This window comes from Quercus lobata, chromosome 1 (genome assembly GCF_001633185.2).
Source record: "Quercus lobata isolate SW786 chromosome 1, ValleyOak3.0 Primary Assembly, whole genome shotgun sequence".
Classification (NCBI taxonomy): domain Eukaryota; kingdom Viridiplantae; phylum Streptophyta; class Magnoliopsida; order Fagales; family Fagaceae; genus Quercus; species Quercus lobata.
Genome location: NC_044904.1, coordinates 19059874 through 19074303, shown reverse-complemented (window position 1 = coordinate 19074303; position 14430 = coordinate 19059874). Strand labels below are relative to the sequence as shown.

At 33.6% G+C, this 14430-nt stretch overlaps 2 protein-coding genes across 2 annotated transcripts; one reads left to right on the top strand and one right to left on the bottom strand.

Moving 5' to 3' along the window:
* The first annotated feature begins 3634 nt into the window (after positions 1-3634).
* Positions 3635-5955, top strand: LOC115950386 (pectinesterase 3-like). Its single transcript, XM_031067594.1, has 4 exons — positions 3635-4125; positions 4297-4559; positions 5273-5601; positions 5836-5955. The coding sequence occupies exons 1-4, from the start codon at positions 3635-3637 to the stop codon at positions 5953-5955; spliced, it is 1203 nt and encodes a 400-aa protein (XP_030923454.1).
* Positions 5956-7696: 1741 nt separating this feature from the next.
* LOC115982145 (fasciclin-like arabinogalactan protein 15) lies at positions 7697-13153 on the bottom strand. Its single transcript, XM_031104671.1, has 3 exons — positions 11486-13153; positions 8714-8833; positions 7697-8142 (listed from the first exon to the last, which is right to left on the bottom strand). The coding sequence occupies exons 1-2, from the start codon at positions 12933-12935 to the stop codon at positions 8760-8762; spliced, it is 1524 nt and encodes a 507-aa protein (XP_030960531.1). The 5' UTR covers positions 12936-13153; the 3' UTR covers positions 7697-8142; positions 8714-8759.
* Positions 13154-14430: the final 1277 nt, after the last annotated feature.

The following is a 14430-nucleotide window of genomic DNA, read 5'->3' as shown; positions in this document are numbered from 1 at the left end:
CTTATAAATAAGTTTAACAAAAGTTTTGAAAAAGACAATAATGCTCATAAAAAATAATTAATTAAAAAATATATTACATAAAATTTATGATTTTATTTGTCATAATATTTTTTTTTAATCAATAGTTGCTATGCAAGAGTGAGAGACCAAAGAGGCAATGATGAGTCGTGATGATGACAGAGTTAGATCAACCTCACTGAACTCATAAAAAAAGAATATTTGAGAATATTTTAGGGAAAATTGAGTAAGTGAGCATCAAAGAGTAAAAGATTTGCAAGTATGAAAATGTGAAGTCAACATAAAGACATAACAAAATGAGTCAATTGGATTTATTTCCTACCCTTACGTACCTATATCCTTTTTTTATTTTTAGGGTTTGGGATTAATTGGTCTAGGTCCAATTTTATCAAGTCCATCCACAAACTTGGATCTTCTCACCAATTTGGTGATAATGGATTAATTAGCAATTTGATTGGATTTCAAAATTAAATAGCTGAAGTATATCTATTTGATTTGAATTGTTGTCTGTGTAATATAATTGAAGTTGATGTTAAATTAAATCCATTAATAGTTAAAGTCTCATGCGATACACAGTTTTGGTCATAAATTTAAATGTAACATAGATTGAACAAAAGTCGTATATTAAAAATATTCTTAATAAAAGGTGAATTATAAATCTATTACTATTAAAAGACTTCTAAGACCCAAATTTTATTACATAACTAATTGAATTCCCGCACGAAGTGCGGTGTAACTTATTATTAGTTTTCTCCAATATTTCGATAAGTTTTGCCAAAGATCCTGTAACTCAATTAATTGGCACCCCAATTTCCAATAGAAACATTCAAAATTCAGATCCCTACTCCCAACTATCGATATATAAAAAATATATTTCAATAAATTTCATTGTAAAAAATTGTAATCTTTAGTTATTTTATATATAGACAAAATAGAAATACATTAAGAATAGTATAGTAATTTGATCACATTATATATATATATATATGTGTGTGTGTGTGTGTGTGTGTGTGTGTTTACAAATTGAAAATTGCATGATATAGTAGCTAATATAAATAGGCATGTTTCATGCTTACTAAAAAATGCATATATCTTCTTCTTTTTTTACATTCATGATTGTGTATTACTAAAAAAATTTTCCCCTTTTTTTTGGACATGGTTTCAATTGTTGCAAAAACAACTAAATTTGAGTAAAAATGCCATATTTCAAATCAATTGTTTCTCACATAAAAAACTAATTGTTTCTCATATAAATCTTAGAAAAATGATATTAAAATTTCATTATGCTTAAAATAATTCATATAAAAAAATAAACATATTTATTATATTAGTAATCTTTCTAATTATATAGAATACATACTACAGTTAGTTTCACACAAACACATACACACGTACGCACACACACAAAGGAGTTAGGAAATTTAAAGGATTAAGATTAATTTTAGTGAATTTACGAATATTTAATTTTTTTTTTATAGCTTTTGTGATAATTGTTGTCAAAACAACTAAACATGAGTAAGAATGTCATATTCTAACAATCCATTTTAGGAAAATTTTGACATCATTTTTATGAGAAATGAAAAAAACTGTCAAAACATTAATTTTTTTTTCCCATAAAAACTTTCTTTAACTAAATTCTTAATCAGTGCCCTAGGTGCACTCGTTAGCATTTCTCATATTTTAATATAAATGCAAACTTTATTGAAGTAGAAAACTAAATAAAGAGAACTTCAAGAAATGCGCCACATGGCACAATTTCATACTCTCCAACATGAGGTCTCTACTTATATATATATATATATATATATATTGATATTGATTGATGTATAAATTAGAACTTATAGAATATAGATAAAAAGATAGATAGATAATAATCTTTCGACATATGAAAAATCAATAGTAAATGAGGATGAATTGAAAAAACAAAATGAATCACATAAACCAAATAAAAAACTTATTCATAGAAGTATTGAAATGAATTGGATGAGAGTGGGGGTATTATAGACAATTCAGAACTGGTTGTTATTTATAACTAAAATTCAAATTCTATTATGAGTTATTAGGAAACATCATACCTATAAAGCCACACTATCCTATTATCTATGTCATATTAGGTTTTAGTGTAAATTTACTTACATTTTCTAATTTTAACAAAAATATAATGTTACGACAATTACATAAACCTTTATAAGAAGTTTTAAAAAGGTTTATAAGAATTGAAATCCTAATCTTAGTATGATAAATGCAAATCATGCCAATAGTCTATACTATTTATAATAGGATTCATTTCTTTGAACAAAACTTTTATATGATTTAAAACTACTCTTACATCCTACATTTAGGTAGTGACAAGACTTGGGGACAAATATGTAAAATAAAACCCACTAACCCCCCTACACCACTTTCAATTTTCAAATACACATTCAAATCCATAAAAAATAAAAAAAAAATAAAAAAAAATTAAAAGTTTAAAAAATTGTTTGCCTCACAACCGATTTCAATTCAATTTTTTTCATAATAATTTTTCATTCATCCAAATTTGAAGTTTACATGTTTTGTCCACTAATATTATACATTTAGAACTACTGATATTACACATTTAGAACTACTAATATGACCAAGTGTCCATAAATTTTTAGATTGAGCAAATAAAAAAACATTTGAACACGCGTGCGAGCTTATGCTCAAATGCTTGTATCACATAACAGTGTAGATAATTTTCATTTGAACACGCGTGAGAGTCATATATTAAATAAATATTTAAAAAGAAAATATGAAAAGTTGATAAGAGCACAAAAAATTAATAAATTAATGATAAAAGAAATAATTCGAATAGTAATCAAAATAGAAATTATAGTAAATAAGAAAAGAACAAAATAAAAAAAATTAATAAATTAATGATAAAAGAAATAATTCGAATAGTAATCAAAATAGAAATTATAGTAAATAAGAAAAGAACAAAATAATTGAAAATAGAGCTACTATTTCTATCCAAAAATAAAAGAGCGATGTATTAAAAACCAAATAAGAAAATAGTCGATATTCACAAAATAAAAAAGGCACACCACAATATAATCAATGAAAACCTATAAATTGTAAAAATCCAAGATCCTCTCCTTTGTTTGCCATATCAAATAAGTAAACATAGAAAGACAAAATACATGCAATTATTTACCTCGTGCATGTATTTTCTTGTCACATATCTGACATAGATGGATAGAAGTATCCATATATCATAATAAAAAAGATAATAGTAAAAAAAATATCAAGAGCCCATTAAACTCACATGTCTATCCAAAATAATTGATAAAAGTAATATAGGAAAGTCAAATAAAAACAACAAAACTTTTATTTCTATCTAAAAAAATAACTGCACTCACGAACATGCATGACTTCTAACCCCAACTTATTTCTATTTAAAAAAAATTTCAAACCCAAAATTCTAAGCCCTGCCTGATTAGATCAAAACCTTGTGTGGATTATTCAAATTTCAAAGTGAAACTCATATCAACGAGCATTACAAACAGAGAAAAAAGGCCTAAAGGAAAGCAAAGATATTCTCCTCCATTTTATAAACCCTAGCATAGTCTTCTCTTCAAACCCTAGCTGGCTAAACATGGCCAGTATGTTTGAGCTAGTTCGGAATGTCTACTACTTCTTCATGGGTCTGTTGGTCATGTACGTCTCTTTCCTTTCAGACCAATATCTTTGGTCCAAAGAGACAACACCAGCAGCTTTTCAGTATATAGAGGAAATATGCATTCAACCCAACTTCAGAAACTACACCTTTGATTGCACCAAGCTTTTGACACCCGACCCTGAGAACGTCAAAGCTGTAACTTCTAAGGAAGATCTTCTCATGGTTGCTTTAAACAAGACTCCTACTTTGGCTCAATCCCTTCTAGACGACTTAAACGAGCTCAACTGCTCGAGTCTCGGTTGGGGTTGGGTCGATAACAAGTCAGAAGTTTTGGATTGTATAGATGAATTCGATATAATAGTAAAGCTGTTCGATGAAGCTGTGTCTTCCTTGCGAGGTGGAGATCCAGCTACGCTCGATTATGTCTTCAGACACATTGAGATATATCAAACAGCTTGCATGAACAGGTTAAGAGAAGTCAGGACCAGTTTTACAAAGAAAGATTCAAAAATGTCAAAAAAGCAAAGGAGTTTGCTCGTTGCTCTTTTCATCACTTCGTCCTTACTGAAGAAGAGTATTGAGTTAGGCGAATCGACACGGGATTGGCTCACTCATTTCCATTCGTAAGAGTTTAAAAGGAGAGACGATGTTAAGCCTGATATAGTTGTTGCACAAGATGGATCAGGCCATGTCAAATCTATATTTGAAGCTGTTGAATTAGCTCCTAAGTTTGGAAGCAGACCTTTCGTTATAAAGATAATGGCTGGAGTTTACAGAGAATACGTTGTCATCCCCAAGGACAAGACTAATCTTCGATTTGTTGGTGAAAGCAGTAAAACAACTATCATAACTGACAATCGATATCATTGTGGAGTATCGATAATTGAATCTGCTACCATGTGTAAGTCTCTCAATGAAACTTTTCTCTTTTGATATTTAGTTCTATTGTTCATAGTTGTTAATATCTTACATATAGAATGAGAAAAAATATCGTATCTTAGATATCTTTTGACCGTGGAATCTTATGAACATATCAAAAAATCATAAACATGTAACATGTGGGTCTAAATTGAGTTTTTTTTTTTTTTTTTTTTTTTTTTTTTAATTTGTGTTTTGATTTTAGTAGAACAAGTTGTTAGACTTGTGTTTTAACACAAAATTGTTAGGCTACTTGATTGAGTTCAATAAAAAAACATGTCTATGAGTTTTTTTTTCTCATAATTATCTCTTTCTTCTACAAAATTTACACCACACTTGAGTACTTCACTTTTATTTTATATAATAAAATGGCAATATAGTTTTTTTTTTGTAAGTTGAGAAGTTAGAATGCCAAGAAGAAATGTAAAGAAAAATTATTAAAATAGAAGAACAAAAGGAATTAAGTAATAGTAAATGTTGATGATGAAGAAGAAAATGTCAATAAAAAAATAATTTCATAAGATGATAAATATGATAATAACATTAACCTTAATGATATTATATTACATATTTTGTCGTTTTGTGACTAAGTACGATAATGAATGGCTAATTTTCTAATTTCCTTTTTTTTTAACATAACTTTTTTGGCAATTCTGTGTAAGAAAAGATATAATTTTCTTTTGATATTATTTTCAGCTGTATGTGGTTTTGGATTCACTGCTGAAGAACTAACCATTGAAAACACTGCCAAACCTACAAAGCAAGCTGTTGCACTTGCTGTTTCTGCAGATAGAGTTGCCTTCTATAAGTGCAACTTCACTGGATACCAAAACACACTCTATGTGCATAAAGGCAACCAATTTTATAAAAATTGCATTGTGGAAGGCACAATGAACTTCATTTTTGGAAAGGGCAGTGCTGTGTTTCAAGAGTGTCTTATTTTGGTTAAAGAGCCATTGTTAAATCAAAAGCATATATTAACTGTTGATGGAAGGAATGAGGACCCAAAAGTTTTGGGAAATATGGTATTAGCATACAAAAGTCTGTTATTGGAGCAGCAGCTGATTACACTTCGTTGAAAAAAATCTAGTAATACTATATTTCTTGGACGAACATTTGGAAATGTGAATCAAACAGCCATCATTCAATGTTATATTGGACATTTGATTCATCCTAACGAATGGTTAGTGTTAAAGATATATTAGCCCATTAGTATAGGCCCAAGGCCTAATTCTAATGGGCTAATATATCTTTAACAGTTGGATTGGAATGATCAAGGCCAGCTTGGTTCTACAAACAACGTTGAACATGAAAACTTTGGTGTTGGGACTAATTTGGAAAGTGTTAAAGGGAAAGGATACAATAGTAAACTCCCATGAGAGGAAGTCGAAGAGTATAGCGCAAGAAACTTCATATATGGCGAAAGCTGGTTGTCGGAGACTGGGTTTCCCTTTGATTTAGATATTGCTTAGTATAGAATTTTATTTTATTTTTTGTTACTTCAATAGTTACTACAGGGAAGATGGAATTTGATTCATTTGAATGCAGGATATTGTGCCAGTTGTACAAGGCTATTGGCATTAGTTTATAGTTTGTACAAGGCTCTTTTCATTTTTTTTTTGAGAATCTGGCTCTTTTCATTAGTTTATAGTTTGTTCTCTCAATGTTCTTAGTTTAGTAGAATTATCTATCTTTACATGATTTTGGACATGAAGTTACCTAATTTATGTCTTCTAAGTTATTTATTTCTTTTTAGTTTTGTAAGATCTTTTATGTCATCTTTTGGTTATTTTATGTTGCATTTTATTAAAGTGACCCAATTCCAAGGTACATTTTCACCCCAACCCCCCCCCCCCCCCCCCAAAGGTAAAAGGACCAAATACTTCAAAAAGAATAAAAGAACCTAGCTAGCAATGGAATCTACAGAACTGACCTGTAAATGAGAGACCAATGGAGGGAAATACCCACTTTCCTGAAGACAATCAATTGAAAGAGAAAAATAAATTTGCATCATTCACTATAAGAATATAAATTTTAATCCTAGTGTTGTTATAACCACTAGAGAAAATGAAGTTAGTAGAGTCATGATCAAGGTGATGCCCCAGAGGCAAGCCAACTAGAATTCTTGTCACTAGAGATCTAAAGATTAAAACTTCAATCCAACCTGCTCTATCCCTAGGCATGGTAGGCCTCTGACTCTAAGGCAATTTGGCCCAATGTCTATAGGGATGGTTCCCTCATGGTCATGGCCACCTATAAAGCCTTTTTATGTATTAATGCAATTATGTATATGATGATGTTCACTTCTAGAAGTTTAGTTGGCTAATCATCCTCATAAATTGCAATGGAGTAGTCAGATGACTCAGAACAAGTAGTCACCTATATGAAGCCTTTTTGTCTTAATGCAATTATGCATATGATGCTGGTCGCTTATAGAAGTTCAGTTGGGCTAATCAATTTCACAGTGACTCCGTTTGCCATATCTTAAAGTCACCCAAATAATAGTCCTCTATGTCCGCTTCAAGGTGGCAATCATTTTACTTTATTTCTGAAGCTAAACTTACATCTTACCACTTACGAATAAACTTTCATAAGTTGTTTTGTTTCAAAAATTAACAAGAAGTACACCTTTTAACTAATGTTTTTAGAATACTGTTGATTTACAATTTTTGTTCAATGAGACAAACCTTTTAAGAGTAACGCTACATGCCTACATACATTCAAACATTGAGTCAACAAGCTTTTACCCACTGATAGAATTTTTTACTTAAAGCAGTTGTGATTATTTTTAATCTCTAGAGTTGTTGTTTAAAGAATCTCAGTAAGTACATATTAAGAATGCTAACCTCGGTCAAATCAAAACAAAACAGTATACTAATCAGGAAGTATTAAAAAAATATAATCAGCAACATGTCGGCTAGCTGAACTAAAATTATCTCTAGCAAGACTTTAGGTTCAGGTAACCAAAAATGTTAGGCTGGTTCACAAATCACCATGCCAGCTTTTGCATACTAACTTTTCAATACAATAATGAGCAAGTCTTATGGTATTGATGATGGGTCCAGAACTTATACCATACCATGTGCGAGGAACTGATTGTGTGGAAAAAAAAAAAACTAATAGCAAAAAGGAAAGCAGAGAGATACTTCCATGGATACATTATTACAGAAAGAATTATATTCTTTATTGTATTTCACAATTTTCCCTGTTTAAATGTTTTATTCAACAGGCAGAAGACAACGTGCAAGATACTCCGCCCCATTCCATCTCGATTCGATTACACACGACATAAACCCAGCCTCCTAACAAATTTTTAGATTGAGAACAAAATACACTTATGTACTAAAATAGTAGGTATATATGAAACTAGAGTAACTCTTTAACCTCCTCAGGAACCCAAACCCACAAAAAAAAGAAAAGGGAAAAGAGAAAAAGAAAAAAGTGAAAAGTGAAAAAAGGAAAACCACAAACTCAGGTCACCCCTAGTTCCAAACTCAAGGTGAGCTGCCTTCCAATTCCATAACTTTTACATCCTTTGCTTTTCTATGAATCTTGTCTCGTTGCATCTGCATCAATAACATTCATATTAATTGAAGTTCTATATAATAATAAACAATGGCTTTCAACAAAATTTATGGTAATCAGTCATTTACTTGGGAGGTTGTTTACTAGCCAACCACCATTTTATTGCCCAACAATTCAAAAATGTGAGAGAGAGAGAGAGAGAGAGAGGAAATATACAATAATACATGGTACAAACTTGGTACAATTAATCAGCAAAGAACCACATGTTTAGCTATTAAATACAGACCCACAAAAGGACAATATTCTTTTCCTGTGTGAGAGGTCTTGGGCAACCACCTAGCTAGGGTTTTTTTATGTATATTTTTATCAACATTTTTTTATGGCTAGCTTTGTGATCAATGTTGAAGAATAAGTAAAGTGACCCTGACAGCATTTTAGATGATTCACACTCACATACCACATAATTCAATTAGAAATACCAGAAACCATCAGTGACAGAATTACAGTACACATGAGGCCAGAAAGATATGTTCATGAATTAAGTTAATGATATCCAAAAACCCCTTTACTAACATAGCTTGAATATAAAGGGAATGTGAGAGAAATTAGAACCTTAGTATTTTTCAGTGATGTCGGCCAAAGGATAGTGGGGGATTTTTCATAGGCAAGTGGTAAATCGAGAATCCTGTCCAACGGCTCCAAGCAACCGGCATGCTACCTCCATCAATTTTCCTGCATTCATCAATTTTTATTTCAGCAGAAATTAATGGGAAAGATGTTGCTGCCTACCCAACTACTCCTAAATTAATAATAAAAATCAACAAGAAAACCAAAGTTAAATGATTAATTTCTTTATGTGATTTCAGCTTCCTAATTAAAGATGAATTTAAAAGAAGATAAAGGAAAAAGTTCCTACTTTTGTCAGCTAGACTAGACAGCATGCTTTTAGGTAAATTGAGGTTAGGCATGGGCATTATCATCAATCATGGTTTTCTGACTCTTTTGCTTCAGGGGATGTATTTCATATTAGACAAAGTTTAGCTACAAAATTGGTTGTAGCGTAAGGCTACAACCTTACTCAATGTCTTATTATTAGAGGTGAATTTTGACAAATCTACAATTAGATTACATTTTCTTCTTATATCCTTCATGCTTACAAAATTTCTAGAAAATTAAAGATCAATAGCTATGTCGTCAATAAATTGTTTAAATTACAAGTTTTTGTAATTTAAAATTATGCATAAAATATAATCGTATAGATCTTATAGTAAATAATATCTGATTGACACAAAATTTGATATGTGTATTAAGAGCATAAAGAACATGCAATTCAACAGTTTGATTTTTGAAATATGTAATAATATTAATAATATTGAATAAGGTTGTAGCCTTTATAGTTAAATTTTGTCATTTCATATTTAAACATAAACTATTGCCAACTTTTACAAATTCAACCTAAGGTTAAGTCTTAAAACGCAAATTGAAACGTCCATATATTTTGGTCCCTAAAGACCTAAAAATAGTTCATTATTACATAATTATGCAACAAACCACAACCAACGAAATGTAATTTTGTATTATAAACACAAAAACACAATAAACCATCACAAGATTTACAATGTGTTCATCAAACTTAAAAAAATAAGCTATCAATCTCCTAACTTTACTCAAAAGTAGTGCCTCCTGATATTAATTTTCATTGAATTGAAGAAAATTTTCTGTCTAATAGCCTTTACCTTCCCTCTCAAATACTCAAGATTCACTCAAAAACCCCTAAAAACTCAAAAGTTGAAGTCCCTATGATGTTAACTTTCTTCCTAAAATAAATATTAATATTGACAGGGGACTATTTGCAAAAGTGAAATTAGAAGGTTGATAAGGTTGATTGCTTGATTACCCAAAGTTTAGGGAGGTGGTAAATGGTAAGAGTGTAGAGTAGTTTTTTTTTTTGGCAATTTACCCTATCAATTTTCCATGTTAAACAAATTAAGGAAATAGCAAAAATATACAATCAGGATTAATTAGAAACTACAAAAGGTCCAGCTGTTAGCTAAAAGAGAAGGTATACATGTTTACTTATGTGGGTCAATACAAAGTCATGCAATACAATAGTCGTTGGAAATAAAAGGTAATCAGGAAAGATACCAAAGACAAAACATCATTATCATGACTAACTGGATTTTGTGCTGTTTTCAATTTTCTAATTATAAGGCCCTGCCCTACCCTACCATTCAATTATAAAATTCTAATACCCTCACAAAATTAATTTTTCCTCTTAGTTGCCCACTTTCTTATTAACTCATCCATTAACCCACCCCAAACGCTTTTTTCTTATTAATGCTTCTTTTGGGTTTTTGACAAGGTCAAATTTTCCAACTGATTTATAATTCAGCATTATCTTACAACAAATAGTGTAAAATATATTTTAAATAAGCACACCAGAGACACAACAGAAATTTGAGAAAGTATTTTTACTTCGTACCGAAGAGTGATTTTAAATTTTCAATACCTTCTAAAGATTTTCTATATTATCAACACTCATAAAGAATGAGAAACAGGTAGAATTTCATTATCAGAATATAAATAAAAGTCTTTTTTTGATATCCAAGTTGATTGGTGATCCTATTTTACAAATTTACTGCCAAATCAACAATTTAATGGCTTAATTGTTCGGTCCAATGTTTCCAAAAATTTTAAAATTTCAACCTAATATAAGAAAACATTAAAATGATAAAATACCATGAATGAACTATTGAAAAGTAATCCTAACAAACTAGGTTCAGTTTTGGCATGGTTCAAATGTAAATTCTGCTTGGCAATAGTGAACCTCAAGACTCATGATCAACGTAAAGCAATCCATAATGACATACAAGTAATTCCACATCCAATAACTAACCTAGTCTATTTCACATCATGCTAAGCACCTCGATCTTTCATATGCTACCCAAATTTCCGCACTAAGATTCCAAACTCCCAGTCTAAGTCATTTCCTTTCACTTTCTTTCTTCAAAAGCAAACATCCCATTAAATTAAAGACCCCAAAATGCAATTCTTTCTACCCCATACTTTACTCCACAATAGCATCTTGACCCAGTCACAATATCTCACTTATACTTCACTACACCTAACCCCAAAAAGAACAACAAAACCAAAAAACAAAACTGTCACATTCTATAACACTTCAGTATGTATTTTCATGATTAGTCTGCTGATTTTGATTATCATCCCCACCTAGCAATACCAGAATCCGGACAAGCAACACAGAATGAACTTACATTTCATAAAATGGCAATTAAATCACTATCATAAATGTTAAAAATAATGATCAAACAATTAAACTCACACTAATTTAATTATCGACCAGTAAAAAAAAAATTCACATACCTCTCCTGGGCTTGGACACAACCTTGGTGGGCACGGCGGTTTTCTTGGGCTCCACCTCCTCCGGCGGAAACAAAACACCGTCGATCCCTTGCACCGAGATCCGGCCATCGGTATAAATATCCGGGTCGAATAAATAGGCCGATCCATCACCTTGTCCAAACTTTACAGACCCATCAGCTTCCTGGGCCACCACTTTATGCGGCAAACGCAGCGTATCGTATCTAACTTTCCCAAACCTCCTCACCGCATTGTACATACTCTCCTCCGTCTGGTACTCCGGCACCAAATGGTAGTACATTATTTGCTCCGGTGCCCCTGGCTCACTCAACTGCTCCGTCGTTAGCTTAGCCATGGCTTCGTCGTTTGGAGCCAAGACAGTTAAAACGTAGCCTTCTGAAACTAACCGACCCATTTCGGTTGCTAAGGAAGTCAGGTTCACCAAAATATCAGCCATTTCGTTGTACCCGCCGTAGTGAAGAAGGGTGTGAATGAAGTCTTTTACTTGAGCTTCGCCGTTGAAGTGGTGGTGGGGTCCGCCGGGTCCGGGTGCCGGTGCCGGAGCTAGAGACGGGCCAGGTGCTAAAGCGTCGAAGATCGGAAGAGCCGGCGGAGAACCGGGATTCGCAGGCGGTGCCGGTTTCTTCAAACGGTGAGTTCTCGGGTCGACTTCCGGGGCTCCTTCGGGTTTGACGGCGGAGATTGAGCGGAGGCTACGGCGTTTGTTGAAGTCGTCTTGCACGGACTGTGGGATGAGCAAGCGTTCGATTCCGTGGATGACTCCGTCGGGTCGGGTCAGGAAATCTGGGTGGATGAGCTTCGCGCGGTCAACGGTTTTGTCTCCGGTCTTCTCGTGGTGGGTGAGGAATAGGTGGTCGTGTGAGAGAGTGCGGTGGTGTTGAGTTGACTCGGGGTGAGTTGGCCACTGGTTGGATCCGATCCGAGTTGGGATAATGTGGAACATCAAGAGCTTTTGGAGCGACTTGAGATTGCCAGGCTCGAGCAAAAAGCGCTTGAACTCAGGGTCTAGATCGCGTTCGAGAGCTTCATTTCTGGGTGCGAAGATTGTGATGTTGTGCTTTCCGACAGTCTCTTCTAGCGTCTGCAACAGCAAAGCCTTTTCAACCAACTCGGCGAGCTCAGTGTAATGCGAGTCCAGAAGAGCGACGAGGACCGAGTTGGAGTTTATTTGGCCGGAGTTATTCGCCGGAGAGGACGATCTGAGGTTGGGATTGTCCGGCAATGCGAGGCATATTCCGACGAAGAAGACAAGAATAGATGATATAAAAACGAGCTTCGAAACGCCATAGACGTGGAAATCCATGGCGGACGAAGAGTGCGGTGGATTCAGAAGAGAGAGAGACAGTAGAGAGAGTTCTTCTGGGTTGTTGTGTGTGATATGGTTTATGCGGTTGTGTTTCTGTGTTTTTCTTTTTGTTTGGTCATTTGTCATTGATGTGTGCTTTTTTTTTTAGTTTTTACTGTTTCAGAGTTTGTGTGTGATTGTGTTTTTTCTTTTTGGTCAATAAATACACTGGGTTTTTTTTGGGGTGTTTGTTTAGAAGTTGTGGAGGAGTTAAAGTAAAAGTGTTGGGTTTGGTAAGGGAGAGAAGGTGTCGGTTGCGATGTGAAACAGTGAGGGACTATAATAAGTCTATAAGTAGAACTAGTATAGTAGTGTGTTAAAGAAGAGTAATACTATTAAAATAGAGAAGTGTGGAACGTGGCAAACATGGAATTAATAGGTCTGGCTGGCTGGGCGTGACGGCAATAGTGGGTTCGGACAGGCTGGTTAAGTAGGGTCCAGCTGTTGGTCCAAAAGCCATAAATAACAGCTTGAAGGCTTTGAAGTCAAGTCTCGTGGCTCATGGTGGAAGTGGCTTTGATGGGAGAGTTGAGAGTTTGACTCTTCTGTTCCGGGGTTGACTGTCGTAAGTATTAAGTCCAAATACATGTTGTACGTCTACTAGCTTCGTATTCCACATGACCAAAATACATGCACATACGACACCACAGAACAGTCTACGGACAGGAATACGGGTGCAATATGACTATGAGTACTAGAAATTTGAAAACATGGTTATAAATATTGGGTCATGGATCATATTAAGAGATTCTCTTAAAACAGTTATTAATAAATTATATTAGAAAAGTTTTTTAACATTATTTTCATGAAAAATATAAAAAACTGTCAAAAAAATTAATTATTGTATCATTTTTTCATAAAATATTTCTAAAAATAATTTATAAATCAATGCTCTTAGAGTATTAACATTGGGGGTGTAAAAACCCCCTATTGCTATTTTACCCCCTCAACCCTTAAAATCATGCCACATCTAAGTATGTAAACCCAAAATTTTTCTTTCCTGCTATAGTAAGGCTGCATATGCAACTTCACTATTCACAAGTTGTATTCTTAAATCCTATTATTTTATTAACTCCCACTTCTCTCTCTCCTCCGACTCTCCCTCTTTCTCACTATTCTTTTTTGCCTTTCTCGATCTCTCCCTCTCCTCCCTTCTCCGTCTCTCTTCCATCTCTCCCTATTCTCTCTCCATTTCTCTCTTCTCTCTCTATTTCTCTATTCTTTTTTCCCCTTCTCGGTCTCTCCCTTTCTAAATTGGTGATTTTTTGGTTCAATGGTGGTGTTTTGATGGTGGGTTTTAGTGGTGGAGTTGAATTGGTGGCCAGGTTTGGTGGTGATCGTTTCGGTGCTTGCTAGGTCTGTTTAATGGTGGGTTTCGATGATGGTTGTTTTGGTGGCTGGGTTTCGATGGTGGTTGGGTTCTATTTGGGGTGGTGGTGGCGGTGGTTGGGGTTGGTAGTTTGGGTTTTGGGTTTTGTTTGGGTGTGGTGGGTTTCAGTGTAGGTGTTTCTTGGTTGTGAGCCGTCGAGTCAACTCGGACTCATTTCGATGGAAATTCAAGAAGAAGAGGATAAAGTTGTGC

What these genes read in the sequence shown, in the direction of transcription:
- LOC115950386 (XM_031067594.1), top strand. Translation starts at nt 3,635, where the DNA reads ATGGCCAGTATGTTTGAGCTAGTTCGGAATGTCTACTACTTCTTCATG. An exon ending in CAAACAGCTTGCATGAACAG is followed by an intron (nt 4,126 to 4,296) that starts GTTAAGAGAAGT and finishes AGAGTTTAAAAG; the next exon opens with GAGAGACGATGTTAAGCCTG. An exon ending in AATTGAATCTGCTACCATGT is followed by an intron (nt 4,560 to 5,272) that starts GTAAGTCTCTCA and finishes TATTATTTTCAG; the next exon opens with CTGTATGTGGTTTTGGATTC.
- LOC115982145 (XM_031104671.1), bottom strand. Translation starts at nt 12,935, where the DNA reads ATGACAAATGACCAAACAAAAAGAAAAACACAGAAACACAACCGCATA. An exon ending in TGTGTCCAAGCCCAGGAGAG is followed by an intron (nt 8,834 to 11,485) that starts GTATGTGAATTT and finishes TGATGAATGCAG; the next exon opens with GAAAATTGATGGAGGTAGCA.